Source organism: Sander lucioperca, chromosome 1 (genome assembly GCF_008315115.2).
Source record: "Sander lucioperca isolate FBNREF2018 chromosome 1, SLUC_FBN_1.2, whole genome shotgun sequence".
Lineage (NCBI taxonomy): Eukaryota > Metazoa > Chordata > Actinopteri > Perciformes > Percidae > Sander > Sander lucioperca.
In genome coordinates this window covers 41650997-41670037 of record NC_050173.1, presented here as the reverse complement: position 1 = coordinate 41670037, position 19041 = coordinate 41650997, and the positions used below count along the sequence as shown (strand labels likewise).

General features: G+C 38.5%; 1 protein-coding gene across 2 annotated transcripts in view; it reads left to right on the top strand.

Annotated features, from left to right (window-relative positions):
• Positions 1–19041, top strand: part of fstl5 (follistatin-like 5) — a 191669-nt gene that overhangs the window by 7946 nt on the left and 164682 nt on the right. For both annotated transcript variants that reach the window (XM_031317156.2, XM_031317158.2), the window contains exon 2: positions 18332–18473. In XM_031317156.2, coding sequence (XP_031173016.1) covers positions 18332–18473 — 142 coding nt within the window. The remainder of the gene's footprint in view (positions 1–18331; positions 18474–19041) is intronic.

The window sequence follows — 19041 nt, the reverse complement described above, 5'->3', positions numbered from 1 at the left end:
TCAATATTAATAAAGTTATGAATATATGTATTCATAACTTTACCAAATTGACAATCAAACAAAACGGGGCACCACCGTGGAATCAGGGACCAATAACTGAGCTGTGAAACAGTCTCATAGGTGGTGTTCCCTTTAAAATACAGATCTCAATTAATTTGATTAATTTATCTGGTATCTTTGAAAGGAACAAAGAAGGGTGAAATTCGAGCACTGACCTTTATGGCGGGAGATGGCAATTGTAGCATTTACAGTTTAACTAAGCTACATTATTCAACACATCAACAAATGCACCGTGATCAGAGGTGCTTTCACAGAAAAACATGGACTCCAACGTGCATCAGTAGCACTTATTAATCAAACACATTAATGGCAAGCAATGGCAACATTAGCCTTCATTCATTAATAAAACACACCCTGTTCTACATCTGCCCAGAACAATAAAGCCTTACGGTGTGTTATCGTTCGATTTTGTCCATAGATTCTTCCACGGTAAACAAACGTACTCCAGCCACTCGTCAGCAATGCACGGAAAAGCTTGTCCCTTCTTAGGGCAGCAGGGAACAAGTCTCAGTCGACTTTGAGAAGAAAAACGTTGTTTTCCTCTTCTGCAGATATGGAAACACTGGCGCGTGTTTCACAGGATCCAAGATGTTCACCAGAACACTGAGAAATAGTCCACTTTTCTGGGAAATGGAGCTATTTTACACAAACGCTTGCACGCTCCCTGCAGCAGCGATGTTGCGATGGAAGACTGGGAGGAGCAAGGGTTCAGCGTATTTATTCCCCGCAGAGCACCGGACATGGACTCATTCGGCGTTCAAAGTCCGCCGACCAATGGGAATTCAGGACTTCCTGGTCCCCGGACATTTTGTGAACTTTTCTCTTTCTAGTAGTTTGGTGCTCAGGCTGTCAGGATTACGTGTAGGCCCTGATCTCTTTGTCTGTGGCCACATGTGTTCCTTTTTCCCTCAGAGGTCAGTTTAATCTGAGGCCTTTGTCCACAAGATAGTGTCTACCTATACTGTTTGGTTCCAACACCTTTCATACCCCATCTACAGTATAACAGTCATGCCAACTCAAGAATGGAAATACCTGCCTTGTTTTGTTCCTAAGACTGTCGTTGAATTGTGGTGAAGCATCTACTTTCTGAGCATGAGGATCATTGAAATTCCACATTTGATTTCAGAACTTTCTCTGCCTAGATTTGGACTGCCTGCCAGGATTTATAACAGATTAACTTTGAAAGTGATTTAGCTCTCGGCTTCTGCAGTTGCTACCGGAGCAGAAAAATAACTTTTCTCATCCACTATTGCTATCCTTACTAGCTCACATATTTCCACATTCACTAAATATTCTAAAAATGCAAAATATGATCTGTTTGTGTGACCCTAATAGTATCAGCGGAGTATATCAAAAGTTAATTAGAGTTTTGGGTGTAAAAAGAGATGATTGACAGTCATGTAGGCAGACAGCACTGTATAGGCATTATCCAATAACACACACACACACACACACACACACACACACACACACACACACAATAAACACACTCCCATGATGCATTGGTGACTGACGTTCCTCCTTCAGTGCTACAATGTAACTGTGGTGCACAAGGGATTTAGTGGGGACACACAACACGCCAGGATAAGTTCAAAGCTCAGTGTAATCACACTTTATGCCTTTAGATAGATATCTGAGTGAAACAGATAACAGTATCATAAAAAGGATGGTGGATAATGAATTATATCATCACAACATGCAGCCAACAAAATTACACCAGGGTCTATCTCCATCTTTATCTGCTATCTGGTTGCATTGGGATGCTCTGCTGTTATCCTCTTGGCTTTTGGAGCTGTGCGTCCTGTCTAATGAGTCGAGGATATCGGAGCGGCGGTCTCCTAAAGGGTTCAGAAGCTGGGTTAATGTAGACGGAAAGTTGCTTCTTTGAAGTCCAGTGAAAGTGAGGGCTCACAAATCCTAAGAAGTCAGATTTAATTATGTAGTGTGGCATTGAACTCATGCTTGTAAATGTAAACATACAGTAGGCACTGAGATGTGACTGATATAAGGTTATAAGGTTTTGAATGATGAGACAGGTTAAAATTCTTTTGTGCTAGTATTCAACAAAGAACCTAGCTGGTGTTTTTTACACGTTTTAGCCAATTAAGTCATGCATAGTTGATGCAACTGATATTTAGAGTGTTGACAGTTATGCTTGAGTAACAACATGCTTGAAAACCTTAATGTAAGCTGCTGATCAGCAGAACATTCACAAGTTCTAGCTGTTAGTGCAGCTTCAAGGGTGTGATCCCTTACTGGCTTCCCAACAGTAAACTCAAACCCAATTTTCCAGTTGTGATGAAATTGTAATGTTCATGTTGTTTCTTTTCCTGATTGCTTTAAGGACTTCTTGTTCATGTTGGCTTTTAAAGTTTAAGTTTAAAGTTCATTCTTGACATCGGAAGCAGCACAAAACAATCACACCTACAGGTCTATTTAGTTGCTGTTCTGGAGATTTCAGTTGTCAATTTGAATTGCCAATTGTGTGTTTTATTGCCATTGTGGTGGGTGAGTGCTTTCCACCCCTTGTCACCCTGTTGCCCAATTAACAAGTCAAAATTAAAGCAGTGAGGCGAACAATGTGGTAATTTGTCTATAAAATTTATGATGTCAGACCCTATAGTAAAGTTCTTTTTTAATTTTTACTCATACAGGCGACGTTCACTGAGCATGAGAGCAACACCATGCTTCATAACACACAGTCACACTTGAGAGCAGCCCTGAATAACCATAGTTTTTAGGTGCACCTTAACAGCAGGTAATGAGGTAGTAGCAAGTCTCTTAGCCAGTCACAATCAGATTTATCCTTTCTTATTTGAGTAGTTTCTTGAATCAAACTGGCTTATTATTCACTCTCTTGTGTAGCAGCTTCCCTTCAAACACTTACTTAGAACTTAGACTTAGAAGAGTTGTCGAAATATTCTTTGCTTTCAACTGCATTAACATGAAATGTTACTTTGACCAAAATAAAAAGGCGATAACAGGCGAGCAAGTCCTTGGTGTCGGTAATTTTTTTTTTGTATTACCACTTGGTAATAGCAGCAAACATGCAATCAGTTTAAATCATCATTGACTACATGTTATATGACGACAATTACATTGACATAAAATATGCACAAATTAATGCTAATGCGTTAAGCTAACTCATTAATTAGGTTAATGAATTAGACCATTAGCATAACTGGTGATATCATAGTGATTATGAAAGGACATTATGCAGCTCAAGTGCCTCTTATTTGGACGTGATCCAGAACATCTGAGAGATGATTAAGACTTTGTCAGGCCTGTTCAGATGTGGCTCAACTATTTGGACTCAATTTAAGCTCCACAAAGAAATCCTCCTTTCTGAAAATTGCTCCTCAGATAAAAGAAAGACATAAAGCACATCCTTACTTTTTAAAAAGGGGCCCTTTTTAACTCTTTTCTCATGCCGTAGCCACTATTGCTCATTATTTTTGCTGTGGATAGCACAAACCAGGATACAGTTAATGCAGTCTTACACTTCTGTTGGCATTTTACATATTTGAATAGAAGGCTGCTGTTAAAAAAGTGTGTCTTGAAGCTGAGCCTGCATTAGTTAATAATTAAAGTCATAAAAACTCTGATTTCTTTCTTTCTGAAGTTAAAAGCAAATCAAATCAAAAATATTTTCCCTATATATCAGCACAGACTCCCAATTCATTAAAACAGACTGGAACTTCAGGTAAAGGTCACATATGAGTTGGTCTGTGTAGAAACATGTGTCTTCCAAATATGGAGATCACAGGAAATTTAGAGGCTGCACACAAAGCAGAATACATGCTAGCTGTCAGCAGATACAGCTGCCAGCACAGCTGGGCGTCTGCAGAGGAAGTGCTCTCATAGCAAAAAGATGTGGTACATCTTCTCACCAAAACATCTGCCACCATGTCATTTTAGATGAATGGCCAGTGATTACACAATGATGGTTTTGTGAGGAGGTGGCTTTGAATCACCTAATTCTGGGTAGATTACAAGACTGTTCATGTTGCCACATTCTTCTGAGAAAAAGACGTGCTGATGAGATGTGTCATGTCTGTTTAAAATCTATAGAAACTTCACATGTAAAGTTGTTCTGGTTCCTGGTTCAGTTGAGTTGAAGGCACAAAAATATCTTTATAGTAATAGGGCTTTTTGACCAAATAGTCCTAGGAGCTAAAGAGGCCCTTAATTCAGGTACTAACTCAGGAACTAAAAGTTATTGCGACACAATGTTTGAGCTTCCTCATCTCAAGAACGGCGGGGAGGAACATTAGCGCAGAGGTAGAAAGGGAGTTTGAACTCACAAGAAAGGCAAAGCCTGCATCTTCAGAGCAAAAACCTAAAACGAAAATAAGTTAATTTCATAATTAAACTTCGGAAAGTCAGCTAAACAACTTTAATTTGCACATTAATAACAAAAGAAATTCTTTATACAGGCAGTTTTTGCTTGCAATATGAATGAATGTTGTACACAAGTTGTAGCAGACTAGACTTGTGTCAGTGACCGTCAGTATTACAACCTCCACTTGTTAGGTCCTGAACCATCAGATAGTACTACCTTGGGAGCCAGAACATTTTCAGGGGGCAAGAACTACAATCCAGCAACAAAAGGTTGCTGCAGTCACACTACTTTCGAATAATGTTCCTGGGTTCAGGGACATTTTTCTGCTGAAAATGGGAAAAACATTGTACTCTGGATTGCCAATTGATACCACAGAATTTTGATTCACAGAATATCCCATTCATGACAGCTTTCAGCTTTATTTGTGGCTCTAAGCACCTGGTTTATAGTAGAGTTTTTTCTTCTTCTTTCTAGGAAAAATCCTCTGGCACACATGATTTAATGCATTTTATGTTTCCAGCTGCTGTGACAGCTTGGTATAAACAGAGGGATTGGGCAGTTATCATGTGCAGCGATAGTCTGAATAGAAAAAAACAGAATCTAAAACTTGATCAATAAAAGTTAAGATGTGACAGTATTGGCCAGAAGATTTGACAGACAAGTTATCTCTGGCAGTGCAGCCAAAATCCTACAACAATGATTACATAGTTTCAAGTTGTTGCAAACAAAAACGTACATTTTATTGTGCAACCCTGTGCTGTAAAATGACAAATAAATGAATCTTGTAACCTTGTAAAACAATTCTGACTTAATAATGTCCACTTATTAGCATTTTCTGGAACCTTTAACTATATCACACATGGTGCATTCAATCTATAGCACTTTTAGGACTTTGTAAAAGCATGTCAACAAATCCATCTCCATGGCAACTGAGCAATTCCACATCTGCTGAGTTTTTGTTCCAAAAGAAATAAAAATGAAACATAAAAAAAAAGACTATTTAAGAAAGAAAAGAGACTGCCTCTCTTATATTATGAATAAATAGTAAACACTGACAACAAACAATGGAAATTATAGTGTCCTCTTACTGTCTTGGTATACATAAAGACAACAAAGACTGAATAATCCTCATGAAACAAAATTAATAGTGTTTGAATGTGACTGTGAACTGAATTTTTAGGGTTTTGGAAATCTTTTTTAGGGGAAGTGGAAACTGTTCCAACATGCATTTGTAAAAAAAATCAGTGAAGCACACTGAACAAGTTGGCAGTTGTTCTGGAAATTAACTATCAACAATCACACACTTTTTCTGCATGTATTACACCTTAATGAATTACCAGCACAGGCTTATGATCAGTGTTGTAATTAACAACTTTGATTTGTGCGGTCTGCAAGGGAATTGAAGAGTTTTGGGATCAATGTTTAAAGCTTTTGAAAATGGCTTCATTCTGAAAAGGTCAATAAAAGAAATCTGATCCTTTATGAAACTTTACAGCAAATATAAAGTTCAATTTTAGTTTGTGGTTTATAGCCAACATACTGTACATGCACAGTTTAGTAAAGTAAAGTTACGAGGCCTGTGTTTGGAAATATGAGATAAATAAAAAATGTTATAATACAAGTACAAGAATCTCTTCCTTCCTTCCATTGGTCAAACATATCTTCTCTTCTCTGTCTTTTCTGAAAATATAGAGGGGCCGCTCTCTCTCTTCCTTATACTGTTGGCTGGTGACCGGCTTGAAGTTTCATAGTAGACACTTTGGGTTAAGTGCTTTGCCTCGGGGAAAACTCAGCAGAAGGAATAGATTTTTGCAACTTTACTTCGACTACCAGTTTCTCTGAGTTTATATGGGCTTCATATAAGCTTACAACCATACATTCACCAGCCAATGTCTCTAACCTCTAGGCAAGTGCTGCCCCTTTTTATGAACCCACTTTACCATTTATTAACTGACTCACTGAGTGCAAGAAAGAAATGTAGTATGGTCTGTTTGAGTTGTTTGAGTTTATTTTTTACTCCTCCAGAACCACCAAAAAAACGTAGTGAACTGCTTTTTTGTTTTCGCCCTATGTGAAACAGTCTCAGCATATCTTCAAACCTCAAGTGTTTCATTGGCATGCACATCTTAAATGTCTCTGGACTACAGAGGCACTGATGTTTTCTTGATGCACCAAAAATAATAGCAAAGCAGTATGCAGGTTGTAAGAAATTCTTTAAAATGATTCCTACAGATACCACGCAGGGACATTACATGAGTACTCTTTGAGATACTCATTTAGGCATGCATGACATTCAAAGTCATCATCTGTTCCTTTGTTGCAAGAAACTGCTCCTTCTGAGAGATTGGTGCAGCATTTTCTGCATTTGTAAGGGAAGAACAAGGACCAAACGGAGCCACTACCCTTGGGGGAAGTGTGCGTCGCCTGTGGTTTTGGACGTGCTTTGAACTTGAAGGAGTCCTTTATCAGTGTACAGCGCTGCTGGGGATGTATGAGTATAAGAAGTGCCGTGATAACTCGCCAAATAAGACATGCTGCAGCAGGGTGCTTGGGCAGCAAACACACAGCAGATGCTCCAGTGTTCTCCAGATATCTCTGAGACAAACTGTAGTACTCCAACCAAATTGATCTGTACATAGAAATACCGCTGAGCGTGCTTAAAGGGATCTGCCCACAGGAGGTCAGGGAATGTGTCAGCTGAAGCATACAGTGAGAGAGGGGAGGGAGAGGTAAGTGGAGCCATTTATCTGCTGACTTCAAATTCCCCTCCAGTGACCTCGCTGAAAATTTGAATAATTTTAAACAAGCCTCTCTAGGAAATCATTGGTTTACAAAGCAAACTGGGAGCACCAGCGCATCCCTGCTAGTTGAAACAGGCCCATGTGCCACAACTGCAATGCAATTTCTCAGCCATACAGGTGGGCTTCATTTTGACTGGAAATGGGTTTTGGGAAGACAGTAGGTACCAACCAGAGGAGCTTTGAAAGATGAATAGGGTTCAGTTAGTCTACTCATTTAGTCAGAAGTTGACATGTTTTTTAGTCTGCATACAGATTCAGAGTTTTTAAAAACCAAATCGTAATCTGCATCATGAGAAATTCTGCTAAATCAACAATAAAAAAGATGTCTGGCTAATTTCTTGTGTATGCAAAAAAACAACCTAGAAAGCATAGATCTTCTTGTGGTTAAATTTGTTGAGGTTTTTCTAAAGGAACCCTGCTGTTTGTGTCACCAAACATTCACAGGGTGCAAAATACATGACTAGGCCTGACAGTAATGCAGAAATAAGAAAAAACAATCCAATTTCTTGAGTAAGAATTATCCCTCCTCTAAATTTCATCCATGTTGAGAGTGCTTACAAGGCTGGCAAACAACCCCCCCCCCCCCACTCCCAAAAAAATAAATAAAAAATAACCTTTCTACTTTGCTTTGCAGGCAGTTTAGAAGAGTGAATAATATTGAATACAACTTGAGAATAGGGTATTTCATTGAATGTAATAAAGGTCTGAGAATACTGAATAGAAATGAGAGAATATTGGAATACACTGAGTATACTTACTGGGCAAACCTTGTTTAGCTATGTCAGTGAGGTGTTTGCTGTGATTTTGCTATATTTTTATTTACAAATACCATATTCTATAGATCAACACGCTACTATCAAACTTGAGAAGTCTGTTTTGTTTGGTATGTTACTTTGGCCCTGGTAGAATAAGTATTTAGATATTTATTTTAAGTTAAAGTAATATCCCAGTAGTCATGTTTCCATCAAAGTATTTTTATGCGCATTTTCCTCAAATTTGCAAAAAAGTTAGAGCACTTTAGCTTGTGCCTCAGCCACTTTGGGTAAATTGACGAATTGTTTCAACAGCTTGAATAGTATGGCCCTTCACACCGCTGACACCAAATGTCTTTGCCACAACCCTGTACTCTGCACAGGTGGCCAACTTGTACAATGCTACCTCTCTCCATTTAGCCAAAGAACTTAGCTTCTAAACTCTTTGATTTAGCAAGCCGGTTTGCAACTATGTGTAACGTCAACTTGTGACGAAACTACGCTTTGCGTAGTCTAGTGTATTCGCTCTAAACCAGTTCATGGAAACTCTTCTAATTCGCATTTTCTTTTTTGCGACATTTTGCTTAAAATTCACTTGACAATTAGATGGAAACATGACTACTGTAAAAATATTTTTAACAAAGCAAAAGTGTGTTGCTAAAAGTATTAGAAACACAAAATACTTAAAGTAGCCTATCAAAAGTAAGTACTCATTGGGCCTCTTTCATTGTAATATGCCATAAAATGTACTATTTTATCAGATTTTTATAACTAAAACGATACTATTAATGTAGCTGGTTCTACCATACTTTATATACGTTAGTATTTGGTAGTTCAACCTTTAACAATATATCACTTTAGAAACTCATTATTATAGGTTTTCTGTGTAAATTGTGAATCTGAATTTTCTTTTACTAAAGCTGTCAGATAAATGTAGTGGAGTAAAAAAAAGTAAAGTAGCTTAAAATGGAAATACTCAAGTAAACTACATTAGAATTGTACTTAAACACAGTATTTGAGTACAGTAGGCTACTTGAGTAAACTTTCTTATTTTCCACCACTACCTACACGTGCATGGTTAGAATGTTAATTATTGTATTGATATTAGATTGCTCCCACCAGATTTTTTATTGACACTCAGAATATGGTAGGCTAACATAATATATGAAGTATAGTCACTAAAATTTTTATATTTTATACTGTAGATATACTAGCATCTGGCCACCAGTGGCAGCACCCAGCACAATACTGCTGAGCGGTCGGAGTTGATAGAGTATATGGATGTATCACCAGAGATGGTTTAGTATAGAGGATCTTTGATGTATCGTATAGGAGTATTTTTTTTCCCAGGATGGCGAAGGCATATCCCGCCCTACTCTGCCTTACTCTGCCTCTGATTGGCTTACCCTGACATTCTTACCCTAATCCCACCAATTCCATTCCCCTTGCCTAAACCTAACCAACCCAACCAGAGCAGGCAACGAGTACTAGCCAATCAGAGGAAGAGAAGGGCGGGTCATGCCTTCCCCATGCCTTTGCCAGTCTAGGAAAAAAGAAATTGATTGTTTTTTTTGATTATTGAAAATAAATTTACCTGCACCTGCTGTGTGTTTTTGTTAATTTAACGTTACACACTGCAGACATCGACATGCCTTCTAATGAAGTGTTGTCGTTCACCTACCTTCATGTGGCTTTGCGTTTTTAGCATTCCTCCGAAAATCAACTTTATTATCACCAAATGGCTGAAATTGGTGCCTCACTGGGTTAACTATAATGTCCCTGATGGCTAACGGGTGAGTTCAGCTGCGTATCCACTAGCTTGCTACTTGCGTTAGCATACCATGAAGACATTATTATAACGTAACTTTGAAGATTAGCAGTGTAAAATGTATGTCAAAAGATTTCTAGTAACTTAACGTTAGTCTAAAGTTGACATTCTTTATTGGTCAGCAGCCCGTAGATTCACAATTTGAAAGTCTCACCGTTCATGCGTTAGCCTTACGTTAGGCTAACGTTACTTTTACGCACATTGTTTTTTTTGGTAACGTTAAAGATAGCATGCTATATAATTGCGTATATAGTTATAAGCAGTGATGGAAAGTAAATTACTCAAGTAACGTTACTGTAGTGAAGTGCTTGAGGTAGGCCTATTACGCAGTTCCATAACAACGTTACTCCACTAACGTTACATTTCTGCGGAAAATATTGCACTTTTTACTCCACAAACTACTTTACAGGTTATTAATACAAATGATTATGAACAAATAAAGTACGCTACACAGTATATAAAGTAGGCCTAATTAAAATTAGCTCCACCTTTAACTGTCAATGATTAAAATCCAATAATATTCTGAAATAGACCATTCTGCATAATACGTAGACCTACTTTTACCTTTGGTACTACAAGTCTTGGGTTACTTGGAACAGAGTATATTATATACACTGTGGTATTGCTACTTTTACTTAAGTAAATTATCTAAATACTTCCTCCACTACTTGTTATACATTCATCAGAGATAATAGCCAACACTATCAGATGAAGTGCACCTACCAGCAGACACCTATCAAAACAATAGGCTAGTCTAACATTAAAGGACAATTCCGGCGCAAAACGAACCTAGGGGTTGATAACAGATGTGTATCCACTCTGTCGCTCTCTGGGACATGTTTTCATGCTAATCGAATGAGTTTGGAGCTTGAAAGACACTAGCGCGGACCGCCGCTTAGCTTACAACGCTAGTATTCGGGGCACAGGGAACGTAAAAACAAATCGCTATTTATACCACTAAAAATGCTCAAAATATCACCACACTTCAACGGTAGCATAATGAGGGTCCCTAAATGTTAACCGAAGCATTGACAACTTAGTAAGTGTACAGACAGTTTATTGAAAAGATAGATTATAAAGACACTCGTGTTCATGTTTACATGCCGCCGCCGTCTTGGAAACCAGTCATGACTTACAGCTGGCGATGCAAACTAAAATCAAAAGCAATTTGCTCAATATATCTGAAATAATCGCACTCTGCATTACTTGTCTAGTGTACTTACTCAGTGGATAACTGTCCATCTGGTCCCTCCGTTCTGGGTCGCCGAAAAAGTTTCAAGTACAGCCCTGTTTATCAGAGAGGGGGAATCTTCAGACTGTACAAAACACTGCATCTCTTGGGCATCGCGACGCAACAGGTCCCACTCCGTGCAACACAGACACTCCTCTTCGGTGGCCATAGCTTCACAATGTCCACAGGTACACCACCAGTTTCCCGAAGTACGAGGCTGTGTTGCGGCATTGACTACCGGTAGCTCTCTCTCTCTCGTAGCCCTTTCACGGAGCTCCCGCAGCTCTTCGTTCAATAAACTGTCGGTACACTTACAAAGTTCTCAATGCTTCGGTTAACATGTAGGGACCCTCACTATGCTACCGTTGAAGTGTGGTGATATTTTGAGCCTTTTTAGTGGTATAAATAGCGATTTGTTTTTACGTTCCCTGTGCCCCGAATACTAGCGTTGTAAGCTAATCAGCGGTCCGCGCTAGCGTCTTTCAAGCTCCAAACTCATTCGATTAGCATGAAAACATGTCCCAGAGAGCGACGGAGTGGTTACACATCTGTTAATAACCCCTAGGTTCGTTTTGCGCCGGAATTGTCCTTTAACAACTATGTTATAAAAGGGGCTATGGATTATTTGTGTTGTCCAAATACATATATCAGCTTACATGTTAGACTCACTCATTGACAATAGAGGAAACATGTATTGAAGATGGAAGTTACCATCCCGCTAAGGGTCTTGTTCTGAAAATAAATGGAATTGTCTGAGCTAAATATAATGCTTTGCCTTTCCCTTTTCTTCAGATGTCATACTATGCTCATGTAGAATTATTAAAAAATCTCAATTGGTCATGGCAAGTAAACAACACCTTGTCTTCCGGCTCTTAATCTTTGGTAAGCAGCTTAGCTGCACAACACTTCTGACTGTACTGGACTGCTTCTTTCTGCAAGACTGGCTGACTTTGAAGTAGGGTAATTGTGGAAAAACCATATGCATGCTCAGCAAAGTGGATAAATAACAGTGAACAAAAGTTATTTCTCCTCCTTTGACACTTTCCATTTTATACTATATAAAAAAAATAGGATATACCTGCCAAAGTGCTGAAAAGTTGCTGCCACAGGAAAATGAATGAAGCTTCAAGTGTCATTTCAACACTTTCGCATTTGCAAAAATGGCATAAAAGACACTATTCAGAATAATGTTGGTATAAAGAAAACTGTCTATCGTGCAGAACAGGCTTTGATTTTTAAATGATCTGCAAGGGAAGCTCGTAGCATTTCCTGCCACAGTATGTCTTTCTATTCTATCAGTCATCAGTTTGTTTAGTTGCAGCATAAGAATAGAAATATGATAAGCTAATGTGGCAAGAGTGTGACCTTGTGTATCTCATAAATAAAAATAAAAAAATTATACTAACTTGTTTGTTTTAAATATTATGTTGTGTTTGAAATACAACGTTTACCTTATTGATTAGTCCCTGTAGTTTAAGTCTCAAGTCTCATGTGTGGCAAACTTATTTTATTTTGTGTTGAAAAGCGTTCTGGTTCACCGATCATGTAATGTAAAATATTTCAAACAGCACAGTGACCTTGCAGAGGTCTCAACCTTCACATTGAGAGTGCTTTAGTGTAATGTTTGGCCATGGCCAGTTGACAAAGCATGCATGTTTGTTTGTTTTTTCAGCACTGCCCTGTCCTTCATTCATACATGTTCACTGCACTCACGCTTCGGGAGCTGTACAGTACAACCCCAGTGCTCTAATGTTTCCAAATGAACAACTCATTGGGAACTAAAGGGAGTTAAAAGGTATAGAACATGGCAGCCTTGCATTATTCAGCTGAAACAGAAATACATGGAATATTTTTAACTTAAACAGCCATAGATCATGTAATGTCTGTAACTGCACACAGCATGTTTATGTTACTAAACAGAGTGGAGCAAAAGCGATCAAACATCAGCTTTCTCTGGATTGTCTGAGTCTAGCCGCTAGGGCAGAACAGTGGTTCCCTATCTGCATGTGATACTCTGCGACTTAATATATATTTTTAGACATTCCTCTAATCATTGTTTTTTTCTTGAAAGTGAACTGGCTATTTAGATTTCTTCAGCACTTTGATAATTATTCAAATTATACAAAAGGACTAGTTGTGACTTGTTAAAGTAAATTAGTCTTTGGTTAAACGATTTAAAACAAGTAGAAATATGATTGCTTCATTATAAGGGGGACTGGTTTAGGAGATAGTTTGAATTTCACTCTTTATTATCACAATTTGTTACCTCCTGTGTGTAGACAGCATAATCATATGTGGGGGAAAAAACGGTGAATTAATTAATCCTCTGTCTATGTGGATTATACACTTTTCTCTGTTGCTGTGCCACACTGTAATTTAGTTGAACAGGTGAGCGTTATATAATAATGCTAAGGATAATAGCAATGTTTTATTCAAGTGCATTTAAATAGACATTGTCAAGTGACGAGTGCCTTTGTTCTTGCTAGTTTTGAGATTTGAACCTGTAACATTTCCTGACACCTACAGTATTTCATGATATTGGTTCTTAAGATTAAATAAAATAATACACTTCTGGTCCAGGCCTGCTTTTTTAGTTTATCGAGAAATAAGCAAAAACCTTTTGCTGTTGTGAGAAACTTTGCATACGACTTGGTAGCTATCAGTCTAAAACAGATGCTTGAGGGAAGTGTTGGCTTTTGTTTCTGAAATACTCTACTACAGGGTTTGCAAAAGGTTGAAATATCTTAACTTGAACCATATGCTGTTCTGATTATTGAAAGTAAATGTTCTCAGTTTTGTTAAGAAATCGGGATACATTTCTACTTTGAAAATCAGTTTTCCTAGTGGACCATCAACCATAGTATGTGAGACGAGCTGACTAGAGTAAGAAAGCTTTAAAGTGCTCATATTATGCTTTTTGGCTTTTTCCCTTTCCTTTATTGTGTTATATATCTTTTTTGTGCACGTTGTAGGTTTACAAAGTGAAAAAGCCCAAAGTCCACCCCAAAGGGACTTACCATCTCCAACAGAAAACACTGTTCACAAACTGCTCCAAACAGCTCTATTGTAGTCCAGCCTTCACTTCCGTGACGAACGTGCGTCACTTTGTAACACGTTATAATGCCCGCCTAGCTGCTAGCGTGGCACGCCCTCATACTCTGCTTCTGACTGGGTAGTAGTCCTTACCTAGCTACTGCGCATGTGCGACTCCCAACAAAGATGGAACAGAAGTGAGATGCCTCACTCTGTAGCTAAAACAGAGAGCTCAACACACAGGGTGAAAAGAGGAGCTGCAGCAATGTGCAGTACAACAACAATATGGTGTTTTTTGAAAATTAAACCATGTTAACCTATTCTGATATAACCTCTAAATACAATTATAAACCTGAAAATGAGCATAATATCAGCACTTTAAATTGTAGAGTTAACAGCAGTAAGTCAGAATTTGTCTTAGCTGACTAGTAGTGAATGGGATAAGAGTATTCCTCAATTAAGGCCCTTTGGGTGGAAGAAATAATGCATAATGTCAGGAAAATATTCTTTTTTTCCAGACTTATGACTTGCCAAACATGCATGACAGCTGATAGTAAATTACAATTTGTGCATTTATTCACACCCATGTGTATACAGGTAGTATCAGTAACATTTCTGTTGTTGTTATACAATGCCCAGTGCATTGACTGCCAAAATCTGCTGAATGAGACAGATGTTCATTCAAGGCAAATAAATAAGACTTGGACTATTTACTCAAACATGCACTCTTATGTTCACATACAAGGACCAATTATTATACGTGGCATGCTCACACTAGAGTTGCTGTCAGTTTAGGGCTGGGCGATATATCGATATTATATCGATATCAGGATATGAGACTAGATATCGTCTTAGATTTTGGATATCGTAATATCGTAATATGGCATAAGTGTTGTCTTTTACTGCTTTTAAAGGCTGCATTACAGTAAAGTGATGTACTTTTCTGAACTTACCAGACTCTTCTAGCTGTTCTATTATTTGCCTTTTCCCCACTTAGACATTATGTCCACATTACTGATGATTATTCATCTAAAATCTAAGTGTGAAGATATTTTGTTAAAGCACCAATTGTCAACCCTAGAATATCGATAGTGAGGTATTTGGTCAATAATATCGTGATATCTGATTTTCTCCCTATCGCCCATCCCTATGTCAGTTAAATAAAGGAACATTCACACAAAAAATAAGATATATTACTTTTTCCTCAAATAAACCTTTATTTTGCTTTAGGCTTTTATTAAGAAAACCTTATGAGTAGCCTCAGTTTCACTTTGGATAAAGTATGTGAATAAATAATACACTCAGTTTCCAGTTCATTAGGTAGACCTAGCTAACAGTAATGCAGTCTCATGCAACAGCCCCTCCAGTACAGAAGGTTATACTGCCGTTTTTGTTAAAACATTTAGAGAGATGTTGATTCATTTTTATGGTCATATTTGAGGCTATTTGGTGGTGCTGTTACATTGTTTTGCGTTATGCTTGAGATTTATAATATTCAGTCATAGTGAGTTGAATGTCTGTGAGCAGCTGTACTGTATGCATCAGTTAAACTTCTTAAAACTGCATATGTCTCTGACACAGCATCCTGCAAAAGTTAGTCCATTAATAACCCATTTAACACTGGGACGCTGCAAAGAAGTTGATTGATTGTGCTTGCAGATATGGTAATCCACCTAGTGTGGCTAAAAAACTGTGTTAGCAGAGAAGTAGAGCAGCAGCAGCTGCAGGCAGGGTTCCTACCTGGATCTGGAGAGTTTAGAAATGCATAGAGAATGAATACAGTATGATCACATTAAAAGAGGCAATAAGTAAGCTTTTATGTGCCCCATAGCACAAAACGACCATAATGTGTCTGCAGGGGGTTAGTAAGGCTGGTGATCATTAACAGTGGTTTAACAATTACTTTGCCAGGTTCAGAGATCTTTTGAATTTCTAGACGCAAACTTTGGAATAAAAACTCCCTTCCCACTGGATTATCAATGCCCTCACCCTATTATACAGACAGAGACAGGAGTGAGGGACTGGTAGATGAGACATTTGATCTACAAAGGCTAAAGGCTTTGTTTTATGGGAAACTAGGCTAAAGACCAAGGCTTAAAGCAGCATCATTATGTTGGTATGTTGCACATAACTTGTACATTAGTTTTTTTGTAGACGCAGTTATTAAATTGTGACTTTAATGTTTCTGTAAATTCAACGGGGCGAGGTGCGTGGGTTGGTACAGTAAGTGAGCTGTCGGTGGGTGTAATTCTATCAAGGTTTTTGACAAAGAAAATCGATTTTTAAATGTCAATGTCTTGGTTAAACAAAAAGTCAGCAAAGTGGGTGTTGAATCTGGCAGACAATTATATGCACACTCCAGCTGTTGATGTTTGTTCTTCTAATTGAAAGTTTATATTACAACAGCATGAACCACATGCAGTGCACAGACTAAGTTCTTCATATCTCCAAAAAAAACAAAAATAAGGATGATGGTGTTTCAAAGCAGAACATGTGCAGGAAATCTGCAGGTGTCAGTCAGCTCAGGAAGCCAATAAGAGTCACAGAGTCACAAAAATAAAGTTTCAATCTTCCCTCTCGGTCCGGCACATCACAGCGACATGTTGCTCTGCTGGTAGGGGTGCAAGATATATCAAGTCATAATCAATATCGTTATCGCAATATATCGCAAGTGTTGCAATAAGTATGCAATATTTTGTGGAGCGCTGCGTCCCGTCCGTTGGCTGTGTGGCTTAGTTGTGTTCGATTTAGAGCCCGCTTGAAACGCTGTAATGATCATGTTTCATTGGCCAGTTATCGTGCCACTTGCACATGTTAGTGCACGTCAGCGCACGGATCCACTACGTGACAAACCCTATGTAACGTGTAACTATGTAACGTGACGTGTCTGCATATTTCGAGAGAGTGACAGTGTAAGTGAAGAAATAGATAGAGACAACTAAACGGAATGAATCAGAGGCGAAAGAAAAGTTGTGTCCTGTTCTCTTTATTTATTTATTTTATTCTGTACAACCAGTAAAACATGTCCTGTTCTGTAGACATGGTCGTTATTTATTCATTCATGTTGTACCAGTCCAATATGACTGTCAGTTGAAATACACCTTGTGTTGTAAGAAAACTTGCTAAATTTGTTATGAATCTATTTTGATGCGTTTTCCCGTAACTTTTGTAATTTGACATATGTTTAAAAATATCGAAATGAATATCCATATCGCAATATTCATAATCGATAGCGCAATATCACATTTTGTCAATATCGTGCAACCCTATCTGCCGGCACGGCTTCCTGACCTCTAGTGAATAACATGTGGGCCCACAGAGCTGCACAACAGTGCCATTGTTGTCTGACTCAGTGGCACTCCAGAAGAACAAGGAAGCAGGGTCACCATCCTGCTGTCAGTCATCTCCTCGGCTGGAGGATGATGAGCAGGCACTGGTGGCTTGACAGGGCTTAGAAAGCACAGCTCCCTGTTTGAGTGTGAAAATCAACAAGTCGAGTCAAGTGTATTTATGAAGCGCTTCTAACAAAGGGGACTGCAGGCATAAACGCAGATAAAGACGAGGGATAAAAATAAGGAAGGAACAAATGCATTGCAGATTTGAACATAAAGCTTGTGTGCAGCTGTTTGTGTATTCGCGTGTGTGTTAAAACGTGTGTGTAGGCAATATGAGAGCACTGACTAACATATCCTTTTCTCTGTGTATTTTCTGCGATTTTAATTTCTTGCTACATTGCTGTTTCTGGGCCACAGATATTTTCAATGTTTTCTCCCCACAACTGTTTGTTAAATTCATGTCGTGCAAAGGTCAAACTCGTTTTTATACAGCACAATTAATTATTTAAAATGCATTTATACTGGAGGTGAAAAGTGAATATTTTCACTCCCTTAAATAAATATATTTGGACTGCATCTCTCTGAGGGTGTGAGGAAACTGTTTAAAATGTAATCTCACCGCTACATCACAGTTTCTTGACTTAGACACTCAGACTAATTAATCCAAAGCCCCCACTTTAATTGCCTTAATATATTGGCTCTTTGTCTTCTTTATCTTGATTTTCTCATGACGTCTATTTCCCCTTAATTGATTCGAAAGGAGATCTAATCTCCTCGTCGAGTGTGGGGCACGTATTGATAGCTTTAGTTTAAACAGGGACAGTTTTGTGTTTCCCATTGTCTACACTAATTACGGCAGACTTGATGTATTGTCTGTCTTGGCCCACAGGTATTGAACCTGCAGAGTTTTGGAGAAGAGCACTCACCTTTCTTGTTTGGTTTTTGACAGGAAAAGACCAATGAAGTCAGCCAGATGGTGGTCGCCAGCAATTTTATTGTTGGGGCTCGCTGTGCTCGGCGCCGACGGGAGACCCAACAAAGAGGGATTCGGGTCGCCGCTCTATCGACCAGTCGTGAGATTCCGACACAAGGTATTGATCGATGCCTTTTTTCATTTGCTGCCTGTAACAAGAGGACTATGTGCTTTTGCCAAGTATGAAACTAATTACAGTAGCGCTTTCTTCCTCCATCAGATGACTCTCCTGTGATTGCTGTTGTTTTTCTGCCCACTGAAAAATACTTGATGAATCATTATCCCTCCCTCTGTGCCAGGGGACAGTGTTTTCAAAGACAACATCAGATTTATGTGAGGCAAAGCTGAGCAAAGATGAGCTTTGAATGAAGTAAGGATGTAGAAATTGACTGTTTTGGCAAACGCGGACTTTAGGAAAGCAAAGTGTTTTGTCAAGAGGCATTAGTCGGATTGTGGTCCTTCAGTAAACATTTCCAATAAGCCCCCTTTCTAATTTCCGTTCACTAGTAAATACTTCTCTTCATCCAATCCAAGATAAAAAAAAATAGCTGTGACAATAAAGAAAATGTGTTATGTTTGCTTTTACTTTAAGGCAATCTTTCATCTTCAAACTAAATTTTGCATATATATGTTTTTCCAGCCAGTTTTAGTCACGTCTGCATGGCAATGAAAGGCAAAGGCCGTGG